Source organism: Numida meleagris, chromosome 3, assembly GCF_002078875.1.
Source record: "Numida meleagris isolate 19003 breed g44 Domestic line chromosome 3, NumMel1.0, whole genome shotgun sequence".
NCBI classification, from domain to species: Eukaryota; Metazoa; Chordata; class Aves; order Galliformes; family Numididae; genus Numida; species Numida meleagris.
The window spans coordinates 38,038,536-38,053,563 of NC_034411.1; the positions used below are offsets into that span (position 1 = coordinate 38,038,536).

General features: G+C 39.1%; 1 protein-coding gene across 1 annotated transcript in view; it reads left to right on the forward strand.

Annotated features, from left to right (window-relative positions):
- The window catches only part of NID1 (nidogen 1), a 37,916-nt gene extending 25,739 nt beyond the window's left edge, over positions 1 to 12,177 (forward strand). Inside the window, exons 15-20 of the mRNA XM_021392075.1 lie at positions 1,192 to 1,318; positions 4,828 to 4,999; positions 5,436 to 5,593; positions 7,511 to 7,634; positions 8,771 to 8,883; positions 10,343 to 12,177. Of these exons, the coding sequence (XP_021247750.1) occupies positions 1,192 to 1,318; positions 4,828 to 4,999; positions 5,436 to 5,593; positions 7,511 to 7,634; positions 8,771 to 8,883; positions 10,343 to 10,464 (816 nt within the window). The 3' untranslated portion in view covers positions 10,465 to 12,177. The remainder of the gene's footprint in view (positions 1 to 1,191; positions 1,319 to 4,827; positions 5,000 to 5,435; positions 5,594 to 7,510; positions 7,635 to 8,770; positions 8,884 to 10,342) is intronic.

The following is a 15,028-nucleotide window of genomic DNA, read 5'->3' on the forward strand; positions in this document are numbered from 1 at the left end:
CCTGTGAAACACACAAACTCTTCCCACTTCCAGTTGTGTCACATTCATTTTGCCTGAAGCATGGGATATCTATTTTCTTTCCAGAGTGAAAGTATTTATAATAGTTAGCAATAGCAGATAGCATGCTGGCCTAATGGACGAAATACAGACTGAATTGCACAGTTTCAGTTCAGTAAATAGTACTGCAAACTGTTTTGTGATGTAAGGGCAAAACTTAGCTTTTTTCTCTTGTCCAAAGTTGTGCTGCAGTTGTGCTTTAAGGAAAGTACTTTAATTAGTAGAATTGTAATTATGCTGGTATAGAGACACAATTCTGAATCTGTGTCAGCTAGTCTTATTACTTGGTCTGGCTTAGGACTATGTTCAGGAAAGAGCTTCCAAAAGATAATGTGCAACTCTTCATTAAGACTTTAATTAAACTCAGTCTCTGCTATCAGCATTGTTTCTTTTTTTATGTTATCTCAGTTTTGCGTATTTGGGAAGTGATAATGTGAAGACATTTAGATTGTTCAGTACTCTGCAGCAGTAATGTAGGCTCAGTAATAAATGCATCCCTATTCTGGTGCATTTTTTTTGGACCATCTCTCTAATACGTTGCTCATCTTTCATTTTCTATCAAATGAATGAGAATCTTAAGTAACAAAAGCATCAAAGGAGATAGACTCAGGAATCCATGATAAATTAGCATTTCACCCTGAAAGTGCCTTTCATTTGCTTGGAGGAAAAAGTTGACACTCTAAACTCAAATCTTCAGGTCTGTCTTCGTTTGCCCAGAAAATCACTTCCTTCTCTATAAGAATATTCATTCCACCAGAAAGATTTATTTGTGGAGTATTTCCAAAACTGTTATTTAATGAACTTACTTAGCTAGAACTTTGTTGTGGGAATTGATGCTTTTTAAGTAACTCTGCTGATATGCAGCCATCGTGAGTGAACTGATGAATATACAGAACACATTTCCTTGAAGGGAAAGAATGCAAGGGAAAAAAAAAGCAGATGAGGAGTAATACAGTAATATATGAACATGAACTTTCTTTAAATAAACATACGTACTTCTTTGGAGTAATCTCTGTGAATAGTGTCTGCTAGTTAAAAGGAACTTATAATTGGAAGCATTATTCTAAGCTACTGTACGCTGACTGCCCACACTATCCTTTCTCTGCCTGATCTAATTTGCTTGCTGATCAACAGGACAAAGTTATTATCGGAGTTGCTTATGACTGCATGGACAAGATGGTTTACTGGACAGACATCAGTGGTCCATCAATAAGTAGAGCTAGCCTGCATGGTGGGGAGCCGACGGCCATCATCAGAACAGGTAACAGCATGAAGTTCTTCCTCTTCCTACTTCCTATTAATGGCATTAAATACATGAATTTAATAATAATTCACAGGTGTTAGTTGAGCTGTAGCATTACAAGTGAGTATTATTTAGATAAAGCTTTGATATCTTAAAATGAAGGAAGATCTATTTCCTATGTAGTAGCACTTCATTGCCTTTCCTCTGTGGAGATAAGTGAGAATCTGTTCTCTTATATGTAAATTAAGTTTAAGTCCTAATGAATGAGCAGGCTGGAGGGTATAGGCAGACTGAGCTCTGACAACTGTAGATAGAGACTCTATTCATGCTTAGAATGATGCAATGGCTACAAGATGTAAATATGTGAAAAAGGAAAAAAAAATTAAGTAAGCATGATTTAATAAGCAGTTGAAAAAAATTAACAGTTTGCATTAGGGTTTTGATGTTTTGTTAATGTAGGAAAGTCATGAAAGCTTTTCATCAGTCAGTGGATGTTCAGATAAAGGTGATTCAGTAAGTATTTTGTGGCTGGATTTTTGAGATGCTTGTGTGAAGTTCTTTGCAAAGGATCTATGAATAGATTTGTTACAGTTCTCTGCTGAACTAACACTTTGTTATTGACTGACTAAAAGATAAGTAACAAAGGTAGCAGCAAACGGCAGGTGCTCAGTGGAATTGGGTTATTTAAAACATAGGGCATTTAAAATATGAAAACCTATCTTAAAAGGTTAAGAAGGACAGGTTTAGGGAACCAAGTGAATGTAGAACATGAGGGGAGGAAAAAAAAAACAAACAGCAAAAGTAGCTAGAGGGAGGCACTTTTTACATACTCATTTATGTCCTTAGGATCCTAGAATACTTGTAAAGTCAAGATACTAGAGTAGATCGTTCTTGCTTTTGATCCTTTCCAGGTATTGTCTCTGAAATGTAGGAAATTAATTTAGCAAAATGATCAACTAGTTTTCAAACTCTACAATAGATTTGCTTTGGTTTTCTTTGGATGTGTTGCATATCTCTACCTGGAGCACGTGCTTCAGAATAGCCAGTTTGTTGGTACTCCATTTAGGCTCTCAGGGGCAATGGAGGGGTGGGAGCAGCTTGGATAGTGCTTTTGTCCTGGGAAAGGTTAAAAGAAAACTTAAAGCCATCCCTAACCACTACAGCAGCAATTTCTGTACAACTTGATGGGTGAAGAATTTGTAGAACTTCCTTTTAATCCTGATGCTTTTAATCTAAAATAGACTTTAAATGATAGTGTAAGCATATGCATGTATAACTACAGTGTCAATGGGGAAAGGATTTCCAATGTCTACCATTCAAGGATCTACTCTTCAAGGATTTTCTCAGACTGTGAACTTTAAAAAGTGAAGGAAATACCTATTGCTGAAAATTTTGTATATGTATGAATTGGTCTATCTAATGAGACTGTGTGTGTATGCCTTGAAAGTCTTGCAGTAAATAAAATATTTTAGGCATATTTGTGAATGCTTTTCACTAATTTGTATTACTTTAGGTAATTCGAAGTGCTTACAACATACCAATGCCCCATGGGAACCTTATGTTTTTATCTGCTACAAAAAACACTGTATATGTAAAGATATCTCATAATTTCTAATGTCTTCTTGTTGACATAGGATGTGTATGGCATTCCTGAGGAGATGTTGAGCAATGTTTCTCTTTACTTTCTGCATGGAACAGTTAACTGGATCTTTCATAAAGAGTCAGAACAATTTATGGTTGGATAGTATCTCTGTGGTACTCAAAACTGAATCTTTAAAATTTCAGGAAATAGGAAACTATCTCACTCTTAGAAAGCTCATGAGAATTTATTATTTTGTTTTGATCTTTGCCTTTTTCCAGTGGAGGGCTGCAGCTGCTTTCTTCAGTTCACACATATTTTTGTGGAATGCACTTTTTTTGGTTGTTGTTGTTAAAGCTTTTGCAATCCAAGTTGAATTGCTCTGCAGAAACACGTTTTATTGTGGAGCCCCATCCAGTTCCCATCTATTCCTGCAGCTGTATTGCCTGTGGAGGCTTTCTGAGCTCTGCAGCTGTGGGGGCAGGTCGGGAAGGAGAGCTTCCCTCTTTGCTGTAATTGCTTAAAATGTATCAGTTGTCTGTCTATACAAGCCTGCCTGTTTCTGAGGAGGAGAGCCTGTGACTGTACCTGGCTTGACGACAGTGCAGCAGGAACACATCTGTGTCACTAGAAAGACAACATCTTACCTGTTCTTGTACATCCAAAAGGATATGTGACCAGGATAAGTTTTATTCATCCAGATGAGACAGCAGAGGCTGCTTAGTTTGCTCTGTAATTATTATTCACAGCAAAGTCACAGTGCTGTCTGGTGTTCTGGACCAAATGCCTTTTCTCCACCAAGACAGTTTGTGTCGCACTCTGTTTAATGGCTGTCAGTAAATACACTTGAGAATTAGTAGAATACTCATTTGCCACATTCCTTTGTTGTAGGACATTTAAGTGATAGGTAGATCTGCATTAGAAAAATTTCTTGATGGCTGGCTGTTATGAAGGGTCACTGCCTGTTTTGGCAGTGACCCCTGCAAATTTTGAATCTGAAATTAGGCTAAAAGTGATTTGTACCTTTTGGCTTCAGAGCATCCCACCTAGCCTTCACAGTCCTTTTCAGTGAATATACGAACCTTGAAAAGTATAGAAGCAGCTTTTCCACAGTGGCTGAATTAAACCTTGAAGAGCTATATATTCATTCTGCATCTTTCATGTGATTTAGAAATTACAAATGCTAAAGCAAGAAGGATATTATCTGTTATTTCCTGTTGCTTTTGGAACAACTAACTGTCCAAGACAAATTGTGCACATACAGTACTAAAATACGTTCCAAAAAGGATTGTTGTGCAAAAACAAAGAACAGGATCTAAATTCCATCAGTTAGCTAATAGCATTATCTCTTGTACTTTGGAGCATACTTTCTGTATTGCTTTGGCTAAACTGATTAAAAATCCAGTTTTCGAAGTAGTGTCATGTATGCCACTTACCAGAGAAGAGCAAATATTTAATGCTGTAAAATCATTATAGGCCCTGACTTGCTAAAGAGGGTAGAATAAGATTCTTATAATCTCTACTGTCTATTTCCCTGCTATCAACTCTTCTGTTTTTTTTCCTTTCCCCCTCAAGGCAAGTTTACATGCAGACTTGGGGTGCATGCTGGTTTGGCTCTTATATTTATCACTCAGTAAAACAGCCCAGTATAATGCATAGCGTGAAGCGTGAGTATCTTAACTCTCCAGGCTATCTGTACTGTAGCTCCATCTGAAATATAGGTGAAATCCAAGGCTTATATAAAAGAGGTGCCACCAAGGGGGGAAATATTTGCTGAGGGAGGCTTGGGGTGAAAGATGTCAAGCTGTTCCAACTGATGCAGCTTTTGTTGCCTGCAACCAGAAAACTGGAAAAAAAAAACGTATCTGCTAAGAGTTGAGAATGCTTATGAGGCAGATATTGCTAAGAAATATGACATCTAGGAATGTTTTTCTCTGTTCTCTTGCAGACCTGGGAAGCCCTGAAGGGATAGCTCTAGATCATCTAGGTCGCAACATCTTCTGGACTGACTCTCAACTTGATAGAATAGAAGTGGCTAGACTGGATGGGCGCCAGCGTCGCATCCTTTTTGACACTGGCCTGGTGAACCCCCGAGCAATAGTTGTGGATCCTGTGAGAGGGTATGGATACCTTTTCAAAATACATATGCAAAGCTTGGTTTCATAGAGAGGTCAAGTAAATTCTCAATCTCAGAAAGAGCATTCAAGGGCAAAAAAAAACACCACTAACAAATGGTCATTAATAATTAAGTGTCAGTGAATTAATGGCCCTCTCTGGGGATCTCCCCTGACCATAAACTACTCTGATCAATTCCATTGTATAGTGCTTGATGTGCTGAAAAGGACAATGGAATTTTGAATGAATCCCACAGATGTGTGCCAAATGCTGCTGTTTTGGCTGCTTAGCCTGTGTAGATATGATGGGTGGTGGAAGGAGTGCTGTAGATGTACATTTTAAACAATGGTGGTGTTATTTTTATCCTTACTATTTTTTTTTCCTTGGTTATCCTTTGAGATCAGTCACAGTCTTTATTTTTGCCTTTTTCTTCCTCTTAAGAAACTTGTACTGGACTGACTGGAACAGAGAAGCTCCTAAAATTGAAACTTCATACATGGATGGCACAAACAGAAGAATTCTTGTGAAGGATGATCTGGGATTACCAAATGGGCTGACATTTGATCCCTATTCCTCAATGTTGTGTTGGGTAGATGCAGGTAAATGTGTGTTGAAATCTATGTTCATAATATTAGCATGCTAAGTATGTTCAATCCTGAAAAGATGCACAGCCAATTAGTATTTATAGCTCTTTGGGCTACAACTTAGATTTTGGGCCTTGATTTTTGGCTTTAGTAATCTCGTTTTATTTGCTCATGCTACTTCTGTTGAGTTCTGTGTAAGCGGAAAGATTTTAATTCTGACCAAAAAGCTGTCTAGAAATACAGCAGGTTTATATCTGTGTTACATATATGTGAATATATCTTCGTAGAAGTTTTGTTTAAGATGAGAAAAGAGCACTGACTCTTCAGAGTATTGTCCTGGCACTATTGCCCTAAGCTTTGTAACCTGTCATTAGGCAAAGCTTGGCTTTTATTTGACTGAAGCAAGTCTTGAAAAAGCAATTCACACTATATTTAAAGATCAAACTGTATCCTGGGTTGCCTCAAGAGAAGTGTGACCAGCAGGTCGAGGGAGGTGATTCTGCCCCTCTACTCTGCTCTTGTGAGACCCCACCTGGAGTACTGCATCCAATTCTGGAGCACAAGAAGGACATGGAGCTGTTGGAGCAGGTCCAGAGGAGGGCCACGGAGGTGATCAGAGGGCTGGAGCACCTCCCCCTACGAGGACAGGCTGAGAGAGCTGGGGCTCTTCAGCCTGGAGAAGAGAGGGCTCTGAGGAGACCTTATAGCACTTATAGCAGCCTTCCAGTACCTGAAGGAGGTCTACAGGAAAGCTGGGGAGGGACTTTTTATAAGGGCATGTAGTGACAGGACAAGGGGAAAGGTTTTAAACCAGAAGATTTAGACTAGATATTAGGAAGAAATTTTTTACTGTGCAGATGGCGAGACACTGGAACAGGTTGCCCAGCAAGGTTGTGGATGCTCCCTCCCTGGAAGCATTCAAGGCCAGGCTGGATGGGGCTTTGAGCAATCTGGTCTAGAGGGAGGTGTCTCTTCTTATAACAGGGGGATTGGAACTAGCTGACCTTAAAGGTCTCTTCCAACCCAAACCATTCTATGATTCTATGATCAAGAGATGAATTCTGCCACTGACTCGTTGTTGGTTATGTGTACCTGCTTAAAGTTAAAAAGTATGCTTTTAATTCTCATATAAACTTTTTTTCCATCTTGCTGTCTTTCTCACTGTAGACTGCCAGAGATCTCTTCCTGTGGAGGTGCTTATTTACTTCAAGTCACCTTTCAAGTTAGTGATAAACTAAAAAGATCAAGCTCTATTTTTCACTGTAAGAAACTTTCTCTAGCCTTCAATCATTTCTCCTTGTGCTTTCTTTTTTTCCCGTCTTTTGTTCTCACATTTGTCTCTTCTCCTTTTCTTCTCCTAATTTTGAAACCCACTAGTTAAGAAAATTCTACAGGTGATTACATTTGCTAGCAGTGTTCCTGAGGTGTGTAGTAGACTTAAAACTAGGCCTTTTTACACCTTATTTGCATCTATAAGTTAGGTGTTCTTCCTGCAGTCTTGCCTTTGTGGCCCAAGCCAGCAAGTATTTTGTGAATGTGCTTACCCAGCTCAATTTAAAAAGTGTCTTCCAGAGGAGGTAGAACTGGTTAGTGGTTGTAGCATCCCTCCAGAATGGAGGAGAGCTTTTGTCAGCTTCTACTTCAGCCTGAGGATGCTGGTTTCTGTACCAGGAGTTTCAGCTTATGAGCCATGGACATTTGAGCTTCTGTACATTAGGTGCTGTGCTGATTACGCTAGTGCTAAAGTGCTTTGCCATCCAGTCTTTGACACATTTGGAGATTTGGCATGAGAAGGCCTTTGGCTGAGCAGCAGACTGAAGGACTTCCAGAAGGCTTTACTCTGTTCTTGCATGCTTATGCTTATCCTTTCTTCCTCATGAGAGTTCTATTGGTCTTTGTTTTGAACAAGCTGAATTGTTTTACTTCATTCAGGTACCAAGAGACTGGAATGCATGAACCCTAATCAGCTTGGTCGACGAAAGATTGTTGAAGGAATACAGTATCCTTTTGGTGTTACAAGCTATGGGAAGAATTTATACTACACAGACTGGAGAAGGTATGTTATCTGCTAAAGAAATTATGGAATGCTTTATTCTCTTCTTCTGCCTGGTAGGAAGTGAAGTGTATACTGCATTTCTCATGTCTGACATGTCACACGTTCCTTTTTTTTTTTTCTTTCTCTATTTCTGGAAATAGCTGTTACAGGGCAGAGTGAATCTGTAGAGTTGACCTACTGATGTTGCCAGTTAATTGAGTTTTCTTCTTAGCATAGTGGTTTGTCCTCTAAGAAAATGCTTAAAGCACTGAACATTTTTGGGAAATGAGTGGGAGTTAACATGTTTTCCTTAAGGCTTTACTTGCTGCATTGTAGAGGGCAGAAATTAGTCACTCAAGGCTTTTTATGTTGGATGTTATCTGAATACTTAACCAGAAATAAGAGGACATTTTTACTGTCTTGATGATACTTCCTTTATTGCAAGTAAACTAAAACGCTGAAATACAGTTGAGACTTTGGAGTTCACTATGTATTTACAGAAAAATATCCAGTCCATGTATTTTTAACTGTCTTTCCTGAAGGTAAATGGTTATGTGGTCTCTATCTGCAAACTTGTATACAAACAATCCTGTCATTTGCAGCAGGAAGAGCTATTAATGTGGCTAGGGATTCCCAGGCTAGAACCTAACAGCTGGGAAGTGCTATTCTGGATAAATGGGAAACTGCTGAAGTTGTGTCAGTTACTGCCCTTTTGTTTCTAGGAAAAAAAAATCCTTAAGACTGACTGTATTCCTTTCACATATGAGGTTCCACCTGGAATACAACATTGTCTGTAATCATTATGTGTAATAGCTGTGTTGCCTATGTCACAGAAGATATGGGATTGCAGAATATGTAAATGCGTCAAAACCATTAACAGATGTGTTCCTGTAGAAGGACATGTGTTGGAAGTACCTCCAAAATTACTGAGTTGGCTTCCTGCTGCTGAATCTCATTGCTGCCTAGGATGAGGTCTCTGATACGTGTACTTGAGTTGTCTATACAAGCTGAGCTCTTAGGGGACTTTTCCTTAGACATCACTCCCTAATAGCGAAAAAGAAGCAATTATAGATTTCTTCCTTCTTTTTGTTTTGTTTGTTTTGTCTTGTACTTCTATATTAATTTCACTTCTGTATATTCTCTCTTGTATTTGGCAGGGATGCTGTTGTAGCTGTGGATCGCATGATTTCAGTAGAAAATGATAACTTCCAACCTCACAAGCGCTCCCGTCTCTATGGAATCACTACAGCTTTTGCTCAGTGCCCAGGAGGTAATACAGATGATCCTCAAGTTTTTCCAGCTGTGCAGCATAAATGAACTTAGTAACAGCTCCCACTGAAGGGCTGCCACCTGACATAGGTGTTTAGTCAAGGTTTGGTTATTGCTTAATTTCTCTGAAGACTGAAATGTATAAATTACATATAATTTATTTCTATAGTTGTCATATCCAACCAGAATAGGGAGGGAAGAAGAGGCTTGCTCTATCGTTTGACATGGCAAAAGCTGCTATCTTCTCAATATCTAAATTGAATGCTATACTTACAGCTAGGGCCTTATTTACTTGTTTTTAACTTCAAACTATAGAAATAAAACGGTCTTCCAGATGTTCTTAATGAGATCCAGTGTTTTTAAAAATGGAATGTTCAGAAAACAGCAGGTGGCAGAGTGGGTGGACTGATCTTTCTGCTCTGTTGAATGCTGAGCTTTTCAGATACATTATTGAAAAGACCCCTGTGAAACTTAGAAGAGAGAAAGTTGATAGCCTTGAAATAACAGTTTACTCTTTGGGAAGCAATACCACTGTGCAGTTATGTTCTTCTTTCCAAATTACTGTTATGAGAAGAGTTCTCTTTTTTTATTATTACTATATGGCTAGATTTATAATTGTGCTGTTTTAACTTCAGGCCTAAAAAAGCCCTAAAGAGAGTATCTGCTCAAGTTATTCAATATATACAGTATAAACTTAATTCCATGTCTGGTTCAGAGCATTAAAATATGAATATGAATTTCTTAACTAAGAAATCAGATATTTTATTCCTAGTAGTTTATTAATTAGTTGGTTAACTAGTTAACTTGATAATGTTAACTACTAGTTAATAATTAATATTTCCATTGCGATAGGCACTGTATAGCAAAACAACACTGTGTGCTCTGACTAAAAGATTGTATTTGTAATTTTAGGAACCCTGACATTATTTTTTTTCTTACTTATTTCAAGTGTTTTTCTCTGACTGGTGTCTTTCCCCTCAAATCCATTGCTCAGGGCACTGCCTCATCTTCCATTTTACCCCTCAATATTAATGCATTCCTCCCTAAACCCCCTATTTTTTGTGTTTTTGCAAGTCTTTCCTCAGTGTTTTTGTAGTGGGTAGGTGGGAGTGAAGTCCTGTACCATTTTGAATTTGGTCCTCATTTGTTGCATTTCGCATTTCCTTACTCTCTTATCGTTCTAATGTTTGTGACCACTCAGCTGGTTTATGAAGTACATTTCTGAACATATTTTTTTCATGTTGCCTCTCCTGCTCTGTCCTTATATCTGGACCTTTCCTTGAGGTGAATATCAGAAGCAGGGATCTGATAACTTTGATCTTCCCAAAGCATTGTTTTCTTTCAATCTCAGTTTGTTTCCCTGGTGTAATCGTGAATCTGCACATTTTGTGCATGCATTTGGATTTTATTCTGGGTTTGCTTTTGCTTTCCTTCAACATTTTTCATCTCTTCTCTTTCAGGACATAACTTCTGTACAGTGAATAATGGTGGTTGTACTCACCTCTGCTTGGCTACCCCAGAAGGCCGCTCTTGCCGCTGCCCTGACAACACAGTTGGAGTGGATTGTATAGAAAGAAACTGAGCATTAAAACAAGCTTTCAAGCAGCAGGCACCTTTTGGGAATGTGCCATAAACAATTCAGTTCTATCAACACAGTCAGGCCCTAGAGATAAGTGCTGCATGCTGTTGACTGCAAGCCACAATGCGCATATGCAGACATACAGGCAATGACTGTTTTGTAGCAGTTAGGCAAGACAGAGCCAGCCAGGTTGGGTCCGGTTGCATCTTAATCCTTGTAATATTATATTTTTGCTTTGAAAGAAAAACATGGAGACCTTAGTGGTACCTGAGTTGAGCTAGGTGGAAGTGTTTCTTAACTGAATACAGAGTGGAGTAAAGGATGGTGTGATCCTGAGACTGGGTTGCACCAGAAAGAACACAGCAGTTATCTGCATAATGGCATGTTTAGCCCTTCACATATGTGAAGGCTGTATTTTTAGCTGAGGAGCAGCCAGAGGGTCCCAAGGATGAATAGATGTAGGTGAGAACACCTGGTAATATCACAGATTTAATGCCTAACTGCATTCATCCCCACTACTAGTCTTTAAATCTTCAGAACTTGAATCTCAACTTTTGACTTGTTGTAATGGAAGTACTTTATCCACATGGTGTCAGGGTATTATTCACTACCCTCATGTGATCCATACCCACAGCATGTGATTCTTTATAGTCAGGACTGCTTAATGGCTGTGTTTGAAGTTTTTACTGGATTTTGAGAGATTTATTTTTCTTCTGTCTGATGTAGATTCTTGAGTAGTTTCCTAAAATCCCCTAAACAAACTATAGATTTAGATCTCAGATGCTGATAGTTCATCAAAGAATAGACGTTGATTCATTTGGAGGTGTTCGTTTTTTAAAGAGAGAGTCATATTTGTTTCCTGAGAGCTTTCAAAATAATATTTCTATATCTGATTCTATAAGCCTGAAAATGATCTTCAAATTTTACTGTAGCCATCTTTCTTCTTTAGCAAACCATATTATGATTTTTTGGTAAACCATAAGAAACATGGCAGTTAAAAATCTGATTTCCAGAAGGGTTGGCTGTGTCTTGGTGCTTAAAGGTAAAAAGCATTATATCTCCTTTTTGTGCCGTTGCTGAGTAACAGCAAAATGCTGTTTATGTTTATGCTGAAAATCAAAGCAAATTTGAAGCACATTTTCAACATGACCAATGAGCTGGAGTTGAGAGGCAAAATCAAAAATGCATATTCTTAATGTCATACAAAACCAGGAGTGAGGTTTAGCATCTATACAGTATATTGGAAAACAAGCTCACATGCAAGCCCGCTTCTGTCAGTGCACACTTCACAACATTGTGATCAGAGCAGTAAGCTATTGATATCCCTATTTCCTCACTCCCCCTCCAGATGCTACGGTTAAGCTTCATAAAGAGCCAATTCTGAGTCTTAACTGTGTGCTGTCTTCCTCTTTAATTGTACATTTATCATAAAATAACAATGTAAGCATTTTGAAGATATTTTGGTGTAACTTTTTAAAACTATTAATTCATTTTACTCATACACTTAATCAGGTATTTCTTACTGTAAATTTCAAAAATGTGTTGAAATGAAGGTGCTTGATAATTCTTTCTCCAGAGTTATTCACATATCTGGTGAAATATTGAAGTTTACACTCTGTACAGGTATCTACAGTACAGTCAATAAGAATGTTGGTTTTTTTAAATTTTATTCTTATTTTCTATTAAAAAAAATGTCCTGCCTGCAGATGGAGATGATATGCGGTGTCTGAAATCTCTTTTCTTGTGCAGGTCTGAGTTTAGCTAACTGTCATATCTAGTCATGATTTTTCTCCTCTGAGATGAAACAGAATGGGGCTTTTATATTTTAAAAGCAGTAGGATTCTTTCATGGCAAACAAGTATGTGAGAGCACTTGAAGAATGTACCAATTCCTCTGTTTTGTGTCTTGGATGGCACAGACCTTTTACTGGTTGTTAACTTTTGTTTAACTTTGTCAGGTAAACATAATTCAGTTACACCACACTTCACACTTCTGCATTAGTGGAAATTCAGGGCAAGGACTACAGTAAGTGAGAGACAGAATGCATTGCTTTTCCCAAAGATGGCCTGGGTGAAGAGTTTTGAGGTGGTAGGGTGCTTTATCATCTGGTGCTGCAGGACGTGAGCTGTGTGTGGCTGTAGGTGTGCTGTACCTGCAGGCTGAAAGCTAAGCAGTGCAGCCTGTTGGAAGTGGACATGCTGAGGTTAAACTCCTTCACTTTTACTTCTGCGGTGTGTCAGTGACAGGCCTGGATGCAGTGACCAGGATCAGGTTGTTCTGTGATTGCCAGGCAGGTCTATAGTGATGAGACAGGCCTGTGGGCAAGCTGGGGAATTGGTCTCTTGGCCAGGATAAAGATCGATGGGATGTGTGGCTGTGGCACAGCTCTGGCAAGCCTCAGCTAAGAACAGCCCTCAAGGGAGGGAGGGTAGCCCTCAGTGAGGCCTCTCAGAAGCACTGTTTGAGGACAAGCCTCTGCTGAGGTTTCTTTGGACTTTCTTCATTCCTCCTATCAGCCAGCTGGCCTCATACAACCAGCTCAGCTGCTAGCGGTGGGAGTGTGCTCTGGGTCATGGTGCTCTGGAGTTTCCTTGTTGCACTAAATGTTTGCTTCCTCATTGAGTCTTGCTAAATATTTGGCCTCAACGGTGTTTTGTGGTGGTGCTTTCCTCATTTTAATCACAGTCTGTGGAGGAACCTCGTCCTTTGAGATTTTGGCATTAGCTCATGGCAGGGTGTTCATCTTGTGCTTATCATGTTGTTTCTAGTTAAATGTTCATGAGTATTTTCAATGAGGCATTACAAATGTGAATTTTCTGTTTCCTCCCTCTATACATAGAGAGCTAATGGCATCTTTTTATAACACTGGGTGTTCTCATGCTGACCTAGATATAATTCATCTATGGAAAATGGGATTTCTTTATTTAATTATCAAAACTAATTTATCGTAATAGTCTGGGACTGGTAATCATGTCAGTTTCTGTTGTTACGGTGTTGGAACAAATGATTGATTAAATGTAATTGTAGTTCTTTTTTATTTCTACCACTAATAGATTTCCAGGATTTCCAGGAAAGAACAATTCATTTAATGGTTAAACAAAAGACAAAATACTTAAGACTTATTGCATAGTGAAGTGAAATATTTTTTTTAAGTACTTCCATTCAAATCTTCTGTCACATAAAAATATTAAATTGTAATGTTTAGTAAGGATGTAAAAAGTTGCAAACAATTGCAGTTTATGAATGTAGTATTGACTCTCTGATGAACTGGTGGAGTGTTTCAGCTATCCTTACGTCTGAAGGGCATTTAATAATGCTGCTTCACTCACTTTTTAACTTCTCAAGAGCTCTCTCCTCATGGTGAAAGTCCAGTGTGGCTTACTGAAGCCCAGCATCCTATCCAGTGTTTTTTCCAAGTTGGCAAACTGCTTACTCTGCAATTCTCCAGTTGCACAGTTTTGTCACAACTTATTAGAATTTTAACTTGTAGGCATATAATTAAGAATGACAGATGATTAGTAGGGGATAATGTCCCCTCAGTGACAGTGTCACACTGCATCAGTTAAACCTATGGTTAAATGCAAATTAGTGGAGGTGAGTTGTACAGTGGATCGGGGAGCTGGGGCAGCCTCAGGGAGGCAGAACCCTACCAGGAGCTGGCAGTGCTCAGAGAAGCATTAAGAGAGGGCTGCGGGCGTGGTGAAAGAGATCTTTTTGCTTGGAGATCTTGCTGGGGAAAAAAAAAAAAGGTTGTGAAACACATATGTTTGCAGAGAATATAGTTGAGAGACACCCCCTGCTTGGCCTATTGCCTCCAGCATCCAAGTCCCCAGCTGGGGATCTGGCAGCAGTTTGTTCGTTAGGAGATTGAACCATTTCTTTTGTTTAAATTCTGCTCTACTTAAAATCTGTCCTTTATCTGATAAATAAGTTTAGGACAATCTGTCAGTGAAATAGGTGAAAGATTTGAAAACTGTTTCCTACAAATGTATGTATTGAGGACGCTGGGGCTTTGCGTAACAAACAAGAGGCTCAGCTGCCTGTGCAGCTCAGCAAGTGGAATTCTCTGCTGCTTTGTGGCAAAGCAGATGGAGCTACAGTAACATTTAATGCTTTTCTTTCTTTTTTTTTTTTCTTCTTTTTTTTCAGAAGGATTCTGGAACAGAGGAAAGCTGCTAGTCTCACAAGTAGCCAGAATGGCGTATTTCAGCCTTTGGCTTCTATATTTCAAGTATTCACCAAAGCCAATTTCAGTTTGTGGTTCCTTTGCTCTGGGCATCCTACCTGATGCGCTATCTGGAGCACACGAGGCATACGAAGGGGTTGTGTAATGCGGGGCCTTCAACATGAGAAACGTGGCCTGCTCTATGGATACTGGTGGGTTATGCCACATGGCGGCTGTGCATCTGACCCAGGAACTTGTCTAGTGGCACTGAGAATGGCAGTGGAAATCTTCCCAGGAGCTGCACATAGGTTATGGAGGAAAGGCAACTGAAGGGGCAGTGGATGTTGAGGCAGTGGCTGCTGATCTGTGTGAAGTTTGAGAGGTGGGAGGAGCAGTTAGCAT